Source organism: Triturus cristatus, chromosome 8, assembly GCF_964204655.1.
Source record: "Triturus cristatus chromosome 8, aTriCri1.1, whole genome shotgun sequence".
In the NCBI taxonomy this organism is placed as follows: domain Eukaryota; kingdom Metazoa; phylum Chordata; class Amphibia; order Caudata; family Salamandridae; genus Triturus; species Triturus cristatus.
In genome coordinates, this window is record NC_140591.1 from 978505940 (window position 1) to 978521952 (window position 16013).

The following is a 16013-nucleotide window of genomic DNA, read 5'->3' on the forward strand; positions in this document are numbered from 1 at the left end:
CCTTCACAGTACCCCACAGGGGTATCAATGCTGTCATTCATCCCTAAGGCAATACGCATTTTCATGTAAACCAAACATTTATCTTGCATTCTATCGGTGTAACATCGCTCATCCCTTCCTGACGAGACTTTGCTCACCAATGAGTGAGAGCCAGTAACGTTTATCCTGAAAGGATTAAACCTTTTAGGAAATCTACTAACATGTTTTGTTTCTCATGGTTTCCTAAATCTAGCGGGAAAACATATCATCATTGCTCGTTGGAGAGTTTCTTCTTTTTGTCGGTTATAAAACTTAATGGGAGTTGAGATTCCATACTGACTTCTTTCTTCGCCACCCGAAATCAACGGCAGTAAATTTAAGGCAGTACCTGTGACTGTCCATAGACCTATATCTATCTTGGAAATGTGTCTGCCATCCACATAGATTTCCCCTGTGCAGTCTTCAGACACTACTCCATGTGAACAACCGTGAAGCTTTTTTTAACCAGAAGCTCTTCACATGTTTTTGCCTATCTTCTAGACACGCACGTAGTGTCTCCACCTCCGAATGCATCCTCTTGTGACTTCTGTCCCAGCCATTTTGAGAAAGAGAAGGAAGACAGAGTAATCAAATATTAACTTTGTGATCTTTCAAGTGCTTTATCTACTCTGTAACCCTCACCAATCCTTCCCCAAACGCATGTGCCTTTTTGGCGGTTGGCATCATGTAAAACTGGGGTGGCCCTTGAGAAGGTGTTGGATATTAGGGGAACCTGTGGTCTGCAAAGTGGAGAAGCAGATGTGTGGGAAATGACTCAAAACTCTTCTTGAAGTAACGCCATCATTTAAAGAGAAAGAGCACCTGAATTTCATTGATGGCTGTGTCATTATGCCTATTCACCAATAATGGAAAATCAGTGCCATCAGCAACCATTTTAACCCGAAACCTAGGGAATGTTCACAAAAGCATTATTTTGGGAGTAGATTGCTTTCACTCATTCTAAAAGATGGAGCGGGAAGGTAATTTGCGTATTAGGTTAGGGATTTTGTTCCAGATCTTGTCACACTTGTTACTATATCTTGTGCATTCTCTAACTTTACTGTTCTTCTGCAGGTCGGAGAGCGCGGCTTGAAGTCTCCACCCTGATCCTTATGCTGGTTGCTGATACTGCGACTGTGATTGTAGCATCAGCAGCTTGGCGCCTTCATTATGTTTACATCTTAATTATGACTAGGGCTCCCGGTTTTATGGTATTTATGTTTTTTAACATTTCCGTCTGTATTTATCCATATTTAATTTATGGCCATTTTACCTGTATTTATCCATATTTATTTTGTGTTTTGCGTATAAATGTAGTTGTAAAACTTTACATTTCCATATTTATTTAAATGATAGACTCGCACTCATACTTTGATGCCTGTCGTGTTTTAGCTATTTAAGTTGCCAAATATTACATAACAGTACATCCACTGGCAAATATTTACGTTATATCACAAATGTTTGTTGACAAATGCAGTTATTTAAGGAAATTTCATCCCGTTTTTTAATTTCCCATGCTGTCCATCTACTCAGCTGTTGGCCTAAATTCATGAAAACAGCACGGAGAGTCACTGAAAAGAAGTACATTTTCGGTATTTATCCATTTTTAAAAATAAATGCAGACAGAAAACACATTGTTTTCTGTCTATATTTAGCTGTAAAAATCCGTAAAAACGGAAAACAGGGAGCCCTAATTATGACCGATATTTTGTTAGATGTAACCATCCTGTGTAGATTTTACTGAAAAAGGAATTCTGCATCTTAATTGGTGAAGCTGTCCTTTTAGGAAAGGAGTAAACCAAACTCCAACATTTTTTGATGAAAATATTGCTGGAGCTCACAGAAATCAGGCCGTCAAAGAGCAGTTGGAAGACCACAGCAGGGATTGGAGGTTAATGGAGCACACGAAAGCTGACTGTTCAGACAAGTATCCGCTGGTAATCATTGTGTTTCCTGCTTATGTTGTACTGAGCACTGAAGCCTGAAATTGATTTTCTTGTTAAGTTCTTGCCTGGTTTATACCTCGGGAGCAACAAATGCTAAGTTAGTAAGTCCTTAAAGGCAGCAAAGAGGATTGTTCTGATACAATGTAGGACCCCAGAAACCCTAGTGGAGAGAAAGGAATGTAATCAAAAAAAGCAGGAAGACCTCGAAATAAAAGAGAATACTGCAATTAAACAAATTGCCTACAAACTATAAAGAGCAGTATGAGATTGTTATATATGTTAACACTCTCTGTGGTTGGGGGGGACACATTTTCCCCTTGATTTTCTACATTTCTGTTCCTTCTCTAATGGACCCTCCTCAAGTTCTGTTCTTTGATAGCCTAACCACAGATGCTTTGAAAACTCAAGTTTCATAACTTTAACAAGGCTCAGCAAGATATGGTTACCTAGCTCAGTGAGTAACGTGCATGCTGCATAAATACCACGAAAGCCTGTTATTAGTCTTTCATCCTTCCAGGGTTGATAAAATGTGTACTTTTGAAGTGCGTGACAGTCGCCAAATTACCACCAAAGGAAATTGGACTATAATGTGTGATATTATTATTAACATTGTGAAAAACATCTAATCTGCTCGGGCAACCCAAATGAGTGGAATTTTATTATTTTAGCATAAATGTGCGATTTATGGATATTAGTTAAATTTAACTGATCAGTTTGATTAAATCTCACCTGTATTGGACTTTTGTTTGTCTCAATTCTTGTTGTCGGTCTGTCACGCTGGGTGGCCATTATTATTAGGACCCGAACTAGGGCCTTTCTTTAATTACCTTGGCAGGTATTTTGTTTGTTGGTTGTTTCCTTGGTTGTGTGTGGGGGGGTAACCAACACTAGAATCCTTGACTACTGAGACAGTCTGCAAGTTTTCGTGCATCACACTGCCTGTTTACAGGCTCTAACACAGTGCCCTAACAATTCACCCTGAATGGCCTACTCGTTTTAACATATGCTTTTAATAAAATATTATGTCTGACATACAGACTTTCTTGTAACTTTTCATAATAAACAGATCAGACCAATAGCATCTGGCATAACGCTTTCCAATGAACCAGTCATAACTGTATCCTTTATCAAAGGCTTGACTTCATAACCAACTCGGTGTTGAGAATATGCTTTCCCACAGGCACCCAACAGGCATGTAGTCATAAAATTATAAATGGGCACAAAATTACAGTTGGAAAAACAAGGTAATAAAATGCCAGTCTAAGGCTCTAGTGCAGTCTAATAACAATCTACCCTTAAAGGCCTATTGGCCTTAGCATCTGTTTTTCCACAATAAGTCAAGCCTACCACTTTCGTCGTAATATACGTAATAAACAGATGGATTATCACAGTAAAAATAGTTTACACACAGGTTGTGTCAGAAAGATAAACGGCACCAAACCCCTTGGCTGCTATGATAACCTTTGAGAATCAACACAACAACATACTGTTCCACAGGCATTTAAAAAGTGTAACAATCCACACTTAAAGTCCTATTATCTATAATATAAGATTTTCACAATAAATAAATGCGGTCTATTGACTTTATCATTCCTTTTCAAAATAAACAGATCAGACCTGTAGCATCCGATATAACATTTCCCAATAAACAATCAAATGTATAGCCTTTACCTCAACTTACTCAGGCCGGCTGTATTAAGTATAAACATCATCAGGCATACAGTAATCAAATTAAAAATTAAAGTTGGCAAAACAATACACAATCTTAAAAATTAAAGTTGGCAAAACAATACACAATCCCTTCTAAGAGATCCTATCAGGGATTGTCACATTGATAATCTTCTACCCCGAGATTGGTCAGAGGGGTTTACCAACGCCACAATCCTTGCCTACTACGGTAAACTGTGAGTTTCCATGTGACATAATAACTATCTATATGATTTAACACAATGTGATTCTAATCCAACCTCAAAGGCCTATGGGCTTTCACATATGCTTTTCACAATAAATAAATCAGGCATACTTCGTTTCGTCTTCACTTTTCATTCTAGACAGATGAGACATATTGCATCTGACTTAACTTAATCCCAATAAACCAATCACACCTATTACCTTTATCATTGCTTTCATTTAGTAACCAATCCAGGCCTTCAATATTGCTTTCCCGCAATGCACCTATCAGACTTACAATCATTAAATTGCAAATATGCAATAATTGCATTTGCACAAAAACATTTACAACTTTTCCTAATGTAGTTATCAAGGGTTATCAAAAGGAAAATCTTCACCCCCAGGGTTTGTCAGAGTGGTGACCAACACCAAAGCTCTTGCCTACTACAGTAATCTGTTAGATCCCTTGTAACACAATATTGCTCTCCAGGCTTTAGCACAGTGTAATAAGAATCACCTTTACATGCCTATTGGCTTTTGCATATGCTTCCCTTCACAATAATGATGTCAGGCGTACTGCCTTTATTGTAACTTTACATAATTAAGTGGAAGCACACAAATCTGCCTCATCAGAGTCTTCTTATGGTAATCAATATGAGGGCTGAACAAAGCCCATCTCTCATTAGTGTTTCCTAAAGCTATTTCTCTGTTGATCACATATGGCCTAAATAAACACTGCACTGACAAACTATTTGCATGCATGTAGTGCTAGATTTCTTCTGTGTGCTTTTATACATTTGGTACAATACTGTACAGTAATTTTGCTATAGTTTTACAGTGAAAACGTACGAACCAAAGTCTGCGAACATGTAAACCATCCAAAGTCCACGTACATGGAGCAAACTTCAATTTTTTTGGTGAAAGTAGAACCTGATTTGCTGTTCTGCAGTCGCTGCTAAATTTGCAAAAACAGAAAGAGTGCCGCTGCCTGACGCTCATCCTCAGAAATCCTCTGTAGCGGCAATTTACCGTCAGTGTGCCAAATACCAAGACTGCCTAGTCTAGAATCCACTTTGTGCCTCTTTAATTCACTACAAGACACTCCATGCGCCTTTATCTCACTCCTGCACATTCCCGTTTTCGCACTTTGTGACTGGTTTTCCGTCTTTGTCTTCCTTTGTCTGTCCGATTTATGGGTTTTTCCCTCTCTTGGCTCTTGGAAAATATCTAATGCGGAAAAGTAAGTGCTGGTCCCCAAAAATAAGTGCCAGTGGCCCCCATCGGCAACCACTTGCTCAAATTAAATAATGAATTTGTTTGCAATTTACTCAGAGTCCACAGACCATCAAGGTTGCATATTGTATTGTATCGTAGTGTAATTGCATTTATATAATACTTACTACCCCTGACGAGGCGTCAAAGTGCTTTTTTTGGCGAGTAGCACGCTACTCCGCAACCCATAAAAGATTAGTGGTGAATTAGTATAGTGAGATTATGAAAATAATTTGAGTGGTGGATATGTTAGTCAGTTATTTGGATTGAGAAGAATAGAGAAGGGAAAAAGGTTTGCATTTATATAGCGCTTGCTACCCCTGATGGGGTGTTGAAGCGCTTTTTCAGTGAGTAGCATGTTACTTTGGAACCATATGCTCACTTGCTCCACCTACCACTGCCTCACTTGAAATGTATTCAGTAATTAGTCTCTTTAAAAGTACATTGGCTGTGCGATATCAGCCTATCCATGCAGCACAGCAGTCAGGACCCTCACTCTGCTAATATTTCTCCTTCTGATGATTCAGCTTTAGAAACCTCCACTTTTCTATGAAGCAGGTTGACTCACCAGGTAACAAAATGTCTTCGATTTGTTCTGTTACCCACTGCAAAAGTGTCAAGAGTTTTAATCTATGAAAAGATGTTTGGCACAAAGCATAACCGTTTTCACAGCTTTGAAAAAAACTGCCATATGTAATTGAATTTAACTGTCAGAGGATTTGTTTGAATGAATTGATCATTCGTTTTTAAAATGTTTATCTCTACTAATGTGAACGTTTTAGAATTATATGGCTTTGTACTCATTCTTATGTGTCCATGCACAGTAACCAGTTTGTAATCCTACATCTCGCCTGTTCTGTTTTTTCTGTCGAGCATAATAGATAGCACATGTGCTGCCTGTTAAGAGGCATATTCGGGCTTACCAAGACATAGAGGGGATTGAAGCACCCCTTGTTTGGCTTTCCTGTCACTCTCATTTGCCTGGATCTTATTTGTTTCCCAGCTTGCCCATCTTCTGTTTGTCCCTCCCCTGGAGCTTCACCTCTTTACCATCTCTTTGATTGGTTGGCAGCTTGGCATCCACTGCTTACTTTTCAAGCCCGGCATTTGCTTTTGTGTTGGGTAGTCCATGAGAGTACATGTGTTTTCGACCTGTCTCACATCTGTTCCCTCTCCCTGCACTCAGTGTTGCTCTCTATCCCTGAGTGCTTCTCACCGCCCTCACTGTTCCACTTGCCCCTGTGCTTCTCCCATAACTTCCCTGTGTTGTTGCTTCCACCTGCCCTGTTCTTAATCTTTCTGAGAATTTACTGTCCTCCATGCGCACACCCTTGCTAGGAGAATTCGATTGGCTTACACATTACCGTGCTCTTATGAGCCCCCAAATTCATCCTATGTTTGATGTTACTTTTACTTCCCAGTTTTCATTATCCTTCTGTGTGTTTCCTTTCTTATTCTAAGCACCTCATTTCTTAGATTTGGGTATCACAGAGGTTGCAAATGCATTGATATTTGAAACGAGGTTAACCCCTTGGCTGCGGCAGGAATTCCGCCGCAGCGCTGGGGGGGGTTTGGGGGCAGCGCGGTGGCGCTGTGCTCATGACGGAGCCACTCCGTCATGAGTCACGGTTGAGCTGTGCTCATGACGGAGTGGTTCCGTCATGACTCCGCCCACTGCGCTAATCGCCCGCACAGGCGGGGAATTAGCGCCGCGTGGGCGGAGCGGCGGCCAACGGCCGCAGCATGACGGAACCGCTCCGTCATGAGCACACGGCACCCGTGGCTCATGACGGAGTGGTTCCGTCATGAGCAGGGAAGGGGTTAAGATACGTAGAATGAAAAAACATCATCAGCAGTCAGCATTCAACTCATCGAGGCATCCTGACATCTTTTAGTGATGCATTGTCCAGTGAGGCTCTTGTGTCATCCACTAAAACACAATAGTACTTTGGACAGAGGGATGGTGCATAATGCGTTGGCTTTGGTGTTCCTTGAAGAGGGATAAAGCAGACACCAAGTGGCAATATTTTTCAAATGTGACTGAGGCGGGGCTTTCATGTAGTAGACTGAGGCGAGAATGATGGTCACAGGTGTTTTTAGGCATTTAGTGGGGTTGTAAACCCTGGTGGTATACGGTTGTTGTATTGCTCATGGGATTGGTAGTGTTCCTGTTGCCTCAGTGAACATATTTTGAGCTCATCCATGCCATGTAAGGGTGTGTTTTCCTCTCTGTGTGGGTGTCCACCTGGGTGTGACCCTGTGCCATATGCCAATCCCAGAATTGGTGGCTGTAGGGATGAAAGCCCAGGCATTGTTGTAAAGTTGTGTCTCCAGCTCATTTTTTGGCAGAACCTAGTGTAAGCTGTCTAGATGCAAAATACCTATTGTCGGCTAACCAAGAAGCCTATTGTTTAACATTGGCTGACTTTATTGTCACTTTCATTTGCTAACTTCTTATACAATGTCTATCCTTATACCAGCTTATCCTTCTTGTGTTTGTTCCTCCCCTGCAGTAAATCCCCCGATTACCATCTATGTTACTGTCCTTTCACTGCTCACTTTTAGGAAACTATTTTTCTCTTTTTGCTTAGCACTATGTGGTCGTTGAAGAAGGCTGGTAGGCAACAGAGCAATTTGTAAATGTCTTTGTTCAGACAAAAGGTCCCCAGCAGCCGAGGACATGCAACATCTCCAGGTAAGAGGCAGCAACTGACACACTGCCAATTCAAACAATATTCTAACTGAATATAATGGAATGGTACGTGAGTAGCCCGAGGCGACTATAAAGCCAGTAAAGGGCCTCGCACTACCACAAGATAACATCAATACTAAAACAAATGTCAAACAATAAAACCAGTGAAACTTAAAACTACATCAAACAAATAAAAGATGAGAAGCATAGAAGTTAGTAAACACCACAATAGTGCCTGTGTTTTTCAGCTATCTTCCTTGTGTGCTTCTTCCCACTGTCAAATTCCTGTCCAATTGCTCTTGTTGTTGCAGTCTCCCTCTTATACAAGCTCTCCTACGCCATTTTTCCTCCCCATGCTCCGTGTTTCTTTCTTGCTAGTGCTTCTTATCCAAGCCTCCCATATTGCTCGCCCTAGGGGGCTGCTTTTCCCCCCCCCATTGCTCTTCCCCTCGCCTGCTCCCCCTCGCTTGCTCGTCTTTTGTTGTTTTAAAAAACAATTATAATTTTTTTTCCAGAGAATTGCCAGCAAATTGCTACAGGTCCCTCCATCTTTAAAAAAACAAGTGCTTCCTCACTACTTCTTTTTAAATTTCTTTTGTATTTAGTGATCCAGTTCTGATCAGTAAAAAGAAATGGCACCCACTCCATTTTGTCATCATGCTTGCATTATGACATATGCATGCACCCGTCATCACGAACGTGTGTGCTTACAAAATGATGTGGCTGCATCATTGCCCCTTTTTAGGTCTCGCCTGACCCAGCGCATGCGCTGGTCTGCCGAGACTTATTGAGAGGGCTCCAAAAAGTGTTACCAGGCCAGCCTAGAGCTACAGTGCATGTGCGCGGGCACGCGCGCTGCTTTTACCGCGATTACTTTCACTTTCACGGCCGCTTTGATGTTTGATCGCATCGCGATCACTTTCACTTTCGCGGCCGCACGGCCGCTTGGCATAGCCAATAGGTCTCGCTTTTGCGACCTTATAAGTGTTTAGTTATGCAACTGTTGCAATGGCTAAACACTTATAAGTGTAGCTCACTGGTTAGAGGAGGCATACCCTGAAGCAGAGATCAGGCCCGGGACCTGGGTTCGATTCCCGACGCGGCAGGGTCCAGAACCCAATTGTCCACAGACTCGATAATTCTCGTTTCGGTGCCCACTCTAAGCACGAGTTCACACTATGCAGCTCTGGGCAACAAGCCTGCTTAATCTCCACAACGGCCCCCCGCGGCGGGATGCCTGGCTTTCACCTTGGGGATGCCCAGTACGGGTTATCTTACAGGGAAAAACCAGGACGGGTTCCCAATGCAAGCGCCAAGATGCCCGTAGGGTGATAGTTGCGCTCTATAAGTACTCCAATCAATCAATCATAAGGTCCCAAAGGCGAGACCTATTGGCTATGCCAATGCTTGTTTATGTTTTCTGTGTGGCCATGTTGCACAGCATTTTGTTGATGCTGCACAGCATCATAGAAAGGCACTGGCAAAGCCAGTAGGTCAAAAAGACTAGATTTATTGGGTTTGCTAATGCTTTTTTTAAATGTAGTCACCCTAATAAAAGTCATTGTTTCAAAGAGTAGGAGATTTACATTTATAGCAAAATTAAACGAGTGAAAGGGAAATGTGACACTAATGTGATGGTACATTTCGGTGTAATCAGTGCCCTCTGGTTTTTCCTTGGGTGCCATCTTACTGTTTCCTTATGAATGGATCAAGACTGTGCGGTTGGAGTTTAACATTTAGCGCTTCTTATGCTACATTGCAGTCACTGGGAATTTGTGTTATGATTGATTTGGGGGTTTTCGCGAGGAGGGAGAATTCAGAAGTATTGATTAGGTAATTAACGCTACGCCACAGAGACTGTCTGAATCTGCAGCGGGGAGAACGCCTTATAACGGATTGCTAGCTCCTATGAAATCAATCTTCTTCCTTGAGCAGGCTTTAATCAGGATGGGGCGCGGTCTGTGCTTCAATCATGGACGCAACCACATCATATTTTTTTTGTATGAACTTTATTTTTATTTTTTTATCATTTGACACAGAATGCAAGATACTCCCACTGGACATAGCAAGGACGTCAGCATATTTCTCACATGTATGATCAGGCACTGATATAGCAGGTAAAGCAGTATTTCAAACACTGCATATGATATGCAGGTCCCCGTGCCAGCTTCCCCTGCGACAGTTCTCCTGTCCAGCTACCGTCTGCTGCCTGTCTACCTGCTGCCCTGTTTGTTCCATCTCTGCTTGTTTCTTGCTCTGTTTTGCCTTTTCTGCTCATTCTTCTGCCCTTTGTTTTTCCTTTGCTGCTTGTTTTTCTGCCATCGTTTTACCTTGTTCTCATTTTTCTGCCCTCTGTGTTGCCATTTCTGCTCATTTTTCTGCCCTCTATTGTGCCTTTTTTCTGCTCGTTTTTCTGCCCTCTGGTCTTGTTCTGCTTGTTTTTCTGCTCTCTGTTTTGCCTTTCTGCTAATTTTTTTGCCCTCTATTTTGCCTTTTCTGCTCTTTTTTCTGCCCTCTGGTCTTTTTCTGCTTGTTTTTCTGCCCCCTGTTTTGCCTTTTCTTTTCACTCATTTTTCTGTCCTCTGTTTTGCCTCTTATGCTCGTTTCTTCCCTCATCCCAACATTACCTCAAGACCTGGCTTTTCGATGGAAACCTTGCACCCCAGTGCCCAGATACCCCCAGGGATGACAGTGCAGGCTCTACAAATCCTGATTGATTGATATACCATGTATTCTTTACTTGTAGCACATGTCAAAAAGCGGACATTTAATTAAATTTTCAAAATGCCCTTTTTTGACACCTTCTGCCACTCACCCAGATACTGTATCGGTTGCATTGCCAGCGCGTCGGGCATCCGTGTCTATGCTGTTTACCATCCATGTGCTAACCCAGTCCCCACCCAATTGGGTATGTTTCTGCCCACGTCAGCGGCCAATTCACTAATTTCTTGTGTTACGCATTTGTCACCTGTACACTTGATTGCTGACACCAAGAGAGCCACATTTTTGTATTGCGTGCAAATTTATGTCTTGGTGTTAGAGCCGGCAAAATGTTTGTATCTTTTAGGATAGTTTTCTCTCTTAAAGTTGCAGTCTTGTTAGTGGCTCGCTGAGGTGCTTCATCCCAAAATGGAGAACCATAGTTCAGAGGGCAGGGGGTTTGGCTTACATGACTCAGAAAGCTGTTTCTCTGGGGTTTTGGGAGGATTGTGCATGTGGTGGGGTTTTAGACAGCTATGCCCCTGGTGACTATTTCAAGTCTTTTCTATGTCCATGTGGCATTTCTCAGCTGCAGCACCAGTGGCGGCTGGCTACTCCAAGAATGGTAAGGCAGGTAAATGAGTAGTGGGTGGGGGCATGCACGCGCTACATAATAAAACAAAAAGCCACTTACCTTGAATTCAGAAGATTCGCCTTCCTCTCTCCAGTCCTCTTCTTTCGTTGAGACTGCAGTGCGGGCCCCAGCAAACTCCCTTAACCAATCCTGTTGCTGCTACAATGCTGTGAACCAGCATAAGAGAATCGTCAGGATTGGAGGGAGAGGCCTCTCTCCACGCTCTAAGACAGCTGAGTTCAGAGGTTTAAAGTGTGCATGTCTGACTGGCCGCCGCAAGACAGCCGGCCAAAGAGACATGCCCACTTTAAACTAGTGCACAGGCAGCCCACCACTTCTCCCTGCTGCTGTCACTCAGCAGGCCCCGTCCCGTCTTGACACTCGGTTCGGGACAGGTTGATGTAAAATAAAATGGTAATAAATTACCTTTATTACCATTTTATTTTTAATCTCTGGGGACATTTTAGTTAGTGGGGCGATGCTCCTCCCCTCTAATGGAGGAGTCGCCCCAGTGCAGCACAGAACTGGTTTATCTGTGTATAGGGTTATTGGTTTAAAGTTTCACTGGCAGACTCTGTTTTTAAGAATGCGGGCTATTAGGAGTCAGTTGGAGGCAGCCTTGTGGCTGCTGAGTAACACTGGCATGGCACCTAAAATTGGTGCACCTGTATTTAACTTAGAAGTCAGCTACCTCATGGTTGGCCATTTACCATCTGCACAAATAGTGGTTGCAGCGTGTTCTATCCCTCCTAGCCTGGCTATCCTTTGAATGGGTGTTTTAAAGGGAAAACAACAGTGGTTCTGGTGTAATACACCATCTCTGCTGAGTAATGGCACCAGGGGTAAGAAGGTGAGGTAGGCCGGAATTATGGCTGAGGCAGTAGGGAAGTGTCAGTAGGGAGTCCCTTTGTGGGCTCTGAAGGGAGAATGGAGTTGCCTAGGTAGTGGACTGAAGCCTCAACAGGGGTAGCCAATGAAATGATCCCTACAAGGGTGAATAAGGATGCCAGAGATATGTAGGCCACATTTACAGAGGTGTAGGCTGCTAAAGAGTGTGTGAGTGAAGAGGAGGGTGTGCCTGGATGTAAGAATTTAGTGCTGAGAAGAGTGAGAGGATTGGGTCTTCTTGGGGAGTTGAACATGGGTGTGGGGTCAGGTGACAAGGAAAGAGGAGGCAAAATCTGATTGATGAGTGGGGTGGCACCTGATGTGGAGTGGAATGGTGATGGGGGCTTTGGGAAGTGAGAGCAGCAGCGAAGGAGGTGAAAGGTGGTATAAGTTGATAGCATAAACAGTAAGGGGTTCAGAGAGGCGGCAAGAGAGAGACCGTTATAGTTTGGGAACTTTGAAGTGGAGGGGAGGTAGAGATTCAGAATTATGGCAGGCCAGGTCACCACAAAGGTGGTGGTCTGTTGGGGCATGGAGCTGACCCCCAGCCAAATGTCTTTTATCAAGCCTACAGGCATTTATACCAATGGGTCCGGGGACAGGGAGGCTGTGGGCCCCTAGCACGGGGGGGGGGGTGAATGGATACATTGGGTAGGCAGAGGTTGCCATAAAATCTGGAGAAAAGCAGGTAGATGGGGACCTTTGCCTCTGGTTCTTTGGTTGGGAACATTGGGTGTCACTCCCTACAAACAAGCAACGCAGGATGGAGTAAGATGGGTGGGACATGAAGTGGGCCCTTTAACACCAACCAGTGTTGGTGAAGTAATGCAGTAAAAAAACTGCAGTCCAGTATGGGAAAATGTCGGGTACTATGAGGAGTCGGGCGGAGACCAGGGGAATGAGGAGGTGGACTATTAGTTCCATAATAAAGAAGAGGATGATGGGACAAGTTGAGGGAAGATAGATCATGATTTGAAGGAGGGATACATGGGAGAAGGATTTGGGGGGGGTGAGGAAGACAGTGGTAGACAGGAAGAGGCGGTGGCAGGGAGAGCTGCATGGGTGATTCTAAGATTAAGGGCTGGAGAATGTGGCCATGATGGAGACAGGATGGAGAGAGCCAGGAGGCGCGGAGGATGGCCGGAGGGCGGAGAGATTGCTGTCTCAGACTAAACAGATGCAGGAAGGAACAGACGTTTCAGGAGAAATGAGGAGAGGTGTAGCATTGCAGAAGCACATGGAGAAAGTGCCCTGTTTAAGTGGCAGGTGCAGTGTGGTGCCCCTGACAGCAGGTAAAATGCAGATTTTGGTGTTGAGCATGTATGACAAAAGAGATGTCAGAGTACCAAAAAAGGTCTGCAGATTGATTAGTAAGCTGTTAATGATGGTATATTTAAATAATTTCACAAAATTTGACTTGTCTTTAAACCTGCTCACATCCAGTGCTCAAAGCTTTGAATGCTGGTCTTACCATGGAAGATCTGCACCAAGTGCCACAGAGTCCATTCCAAATGACTATTTGCATTGATGTCTGTGGCATGTGATTTTCAGTGCACGATTACTTCATTTTTCTAAGGGCAGGAGGATATTCTGATTTTTTTTTTCTGTACAACTTTCTCACTTTGGACTTTGGATGCAGACACTGTCAACAGCTGGACTTGCATTATGTAGAGGAAAGTGTGCGTTGTGATAGAAATGGAGAATGTCAGACATAGACAAACTGAAAGATGGAATCCGTTCAAAGATTGACTTGATATGAGTAGTTAGAGATTCACCCATCTGAAACGTCAAAGTAATTATGGTCATTTACGAGAATTGTGGTGGAAAATTACTTGAAGCTTATGCATTATTACACTACAAGTATTTTTAGGAAAGGGATTTACATATGAAAGAATGGTGCCGTAGATACACCAATCGAATTAACATTTCATTTGCGCGTGAGAATGATTGTAACATTTTATGTATATACATCTGGATTGGTTACTGTAGTATCTTATACATGCACTGCAGGAATTTATGCCATAACATTTGCTTTTTGTATGTTGAATGATGCTGAGAGACAATATGCTCCCATTGACTGTAAACATTGGCTTCTGTGTAGGTGACTGACTATTTTCGAACTTACCTGTTGGGCATGAAGTCTTGTTTTATTCAGACTATACATTTTTGTTGCATGTTTTGGAATCTTTTTAGCAGATACATGTGCACTGCCTTTAGTGAGGCTACCTTGTAGGTTCTGTTTAATATTTAGCGCTTCCTGTGCTACATTGTAGTCACTGTCTCTGTGTTGTATGTTTGATGGTAGGAGTTTGTGAAGATAAAAATCTAGAAGTATTGATATGGCAAATAGTGCCTGGACTGTCTGAATCCAGTGTGTGGTGATGGAGTGGAAGTGTCAATTTAAGTTAGAATGTACCCCTAAGATGGAAGAATGATTGGACCGATGCTTGACATTTCTACAGTTGGTGTATGTGCAAGAGGGACATTGACCCAATACAGCTGAGGCTATGAATTGGATTCCAGATGATATTGTTCAGTCTTTGAGCGGAGGAAAAGTGCATTGTAGAATCCAATTTTACAACATGCCATGAAATTGGTAGTGAGTGGCTGTTCAGCGAGAAAGAATTGGAGATCTATTTCAAGGTGAAAGAAGAATTGTCCATCCAGGATCACAGCTTGCTAAGAGGTCATCAATTTGTTACAACGGTTGATGTGCGGAGGTCTCAGATTAAACTAGTTCTTGAAGGGTATCTGCACAGATCTTTAACTAAGAAAAGATTTGTTATTAGTGGACAGAAGTTGGCGTAGAAGTGGATGAGTGGGTCTGTGGGTGCACTCAATCCGTGGCAAAAGAAAAAGTTTAGTCACACACCCCGCTCCTGTGGGTAATGTTTCGTACCTGGAAAGGTCCAGTAGTTTTTTTGGGATCCATAATATAAATTACCAATTTACAGGAAGTATTCAGTTGTATTAGTATATTATCTGTCTAAGCAGGTGGAATATTCATTTTTTTACAATTGCATGTTTTAATATGATTTTTGGGAGAGAAGGACTGCATATGGAATTAGTGACAAACAATAGGGTACAAAGAAACAAACAACAGGAGTAGACCCGTTATCCCAGCAGAGACCGGGCGATAATGTTTAACAAAACAACAATGTCTCAACTGGAAATCATTCAAAGGCAAATTTCAGAACAATAATGAAATCACAAGGGAAAGGACGGGAGACCACCAAGAAAATAGAAAAAAAGGGGTTTGTATTGCAGGTAGTTATAACAGCACTACGGTACAATAAAGGTACAAATGACCAAAAACACACATGTGAGCACTGGGCGTGCTAGTGATAGTGAACGGCGCAGTGAGCACAATAGGTGAAGACAGCGTGAACGGCGATAAAATGATAATGACAATATGGTCAAGATATGATTATGTACAATCAAATTTGAACAAATTTGTAAATGACCACAGAAAAAAGCCAAAGTTCTTTGCTGGGGGTTGTCGACGGCGTTTCAGCCTGATTGATTCCAGGCCATCATCAGGACAATGGTCATAAATAAACGTGTGCTGTGGAGAGAGAGGAGAGAAAAGGGGGGGGGGGGGGGGGTGGGGTTGTGTTTTAGTTGTCTAAAAGAGAAAGGCCCTGAACGCATAGCCCAAGAAGAAGTGAAAAAGAGCTAATTACCTGGGCATAAATTTCGTACACGAATTCCAAGGGTAGAGATAGACCAAGTTGCGAAACAATCGTAAATTCTAAAGGAGGAAGAGAGGGACGAAGGGGTCCGAGTTACTTAACCATGTAATCTCAAAAGGGTAGAGGGGGAAGTGAGGGACAAACAAATAATTACCAAAGTGTCAATAAATGCTGGACATCAAGGAGGAATGAGGCCAGGGAAAAAAAACAGAATTCGGGAGCCTGGCGTGGGCATCAAATCAAGCCTGGGGAGGGGAGGAGAGGCAGAGATTAGGGAAAGG

At 42.7% G+C, this 16013-nt stretch overlaps 1 protein-coding gene across 2 annotated transcripts in view; it reads left to right on the forward strand.

Moving 5' to 3' along the window:
* Positions 1 to 16013, forward strand: part of SH3KBP1 (SH3 domain containing kinase binding protein 1) — a 1226118-nt gene that overhangs the window by 79013 nt on the left and 1131092 nt on the right. The window contains exon 2 of one of the 2 annotated variants that reach the window (XM_085622520.1): positions 7718 to 7821. The exons of the other annotated variant lie outside the window; for it this stretch is intronic. Within the exon in view, the coding sequence (XP_085478646.1) occupies positions 7767 to 7821 (55 nt within the window). The 5' untranslated portion in view covers positions 7718 to 7766. The remainder of the gene's footprint in view (positions 1 to 7717; positions 7822 to 16013) is intronic. 2 annotated transcript variants of the gene reach the window in all.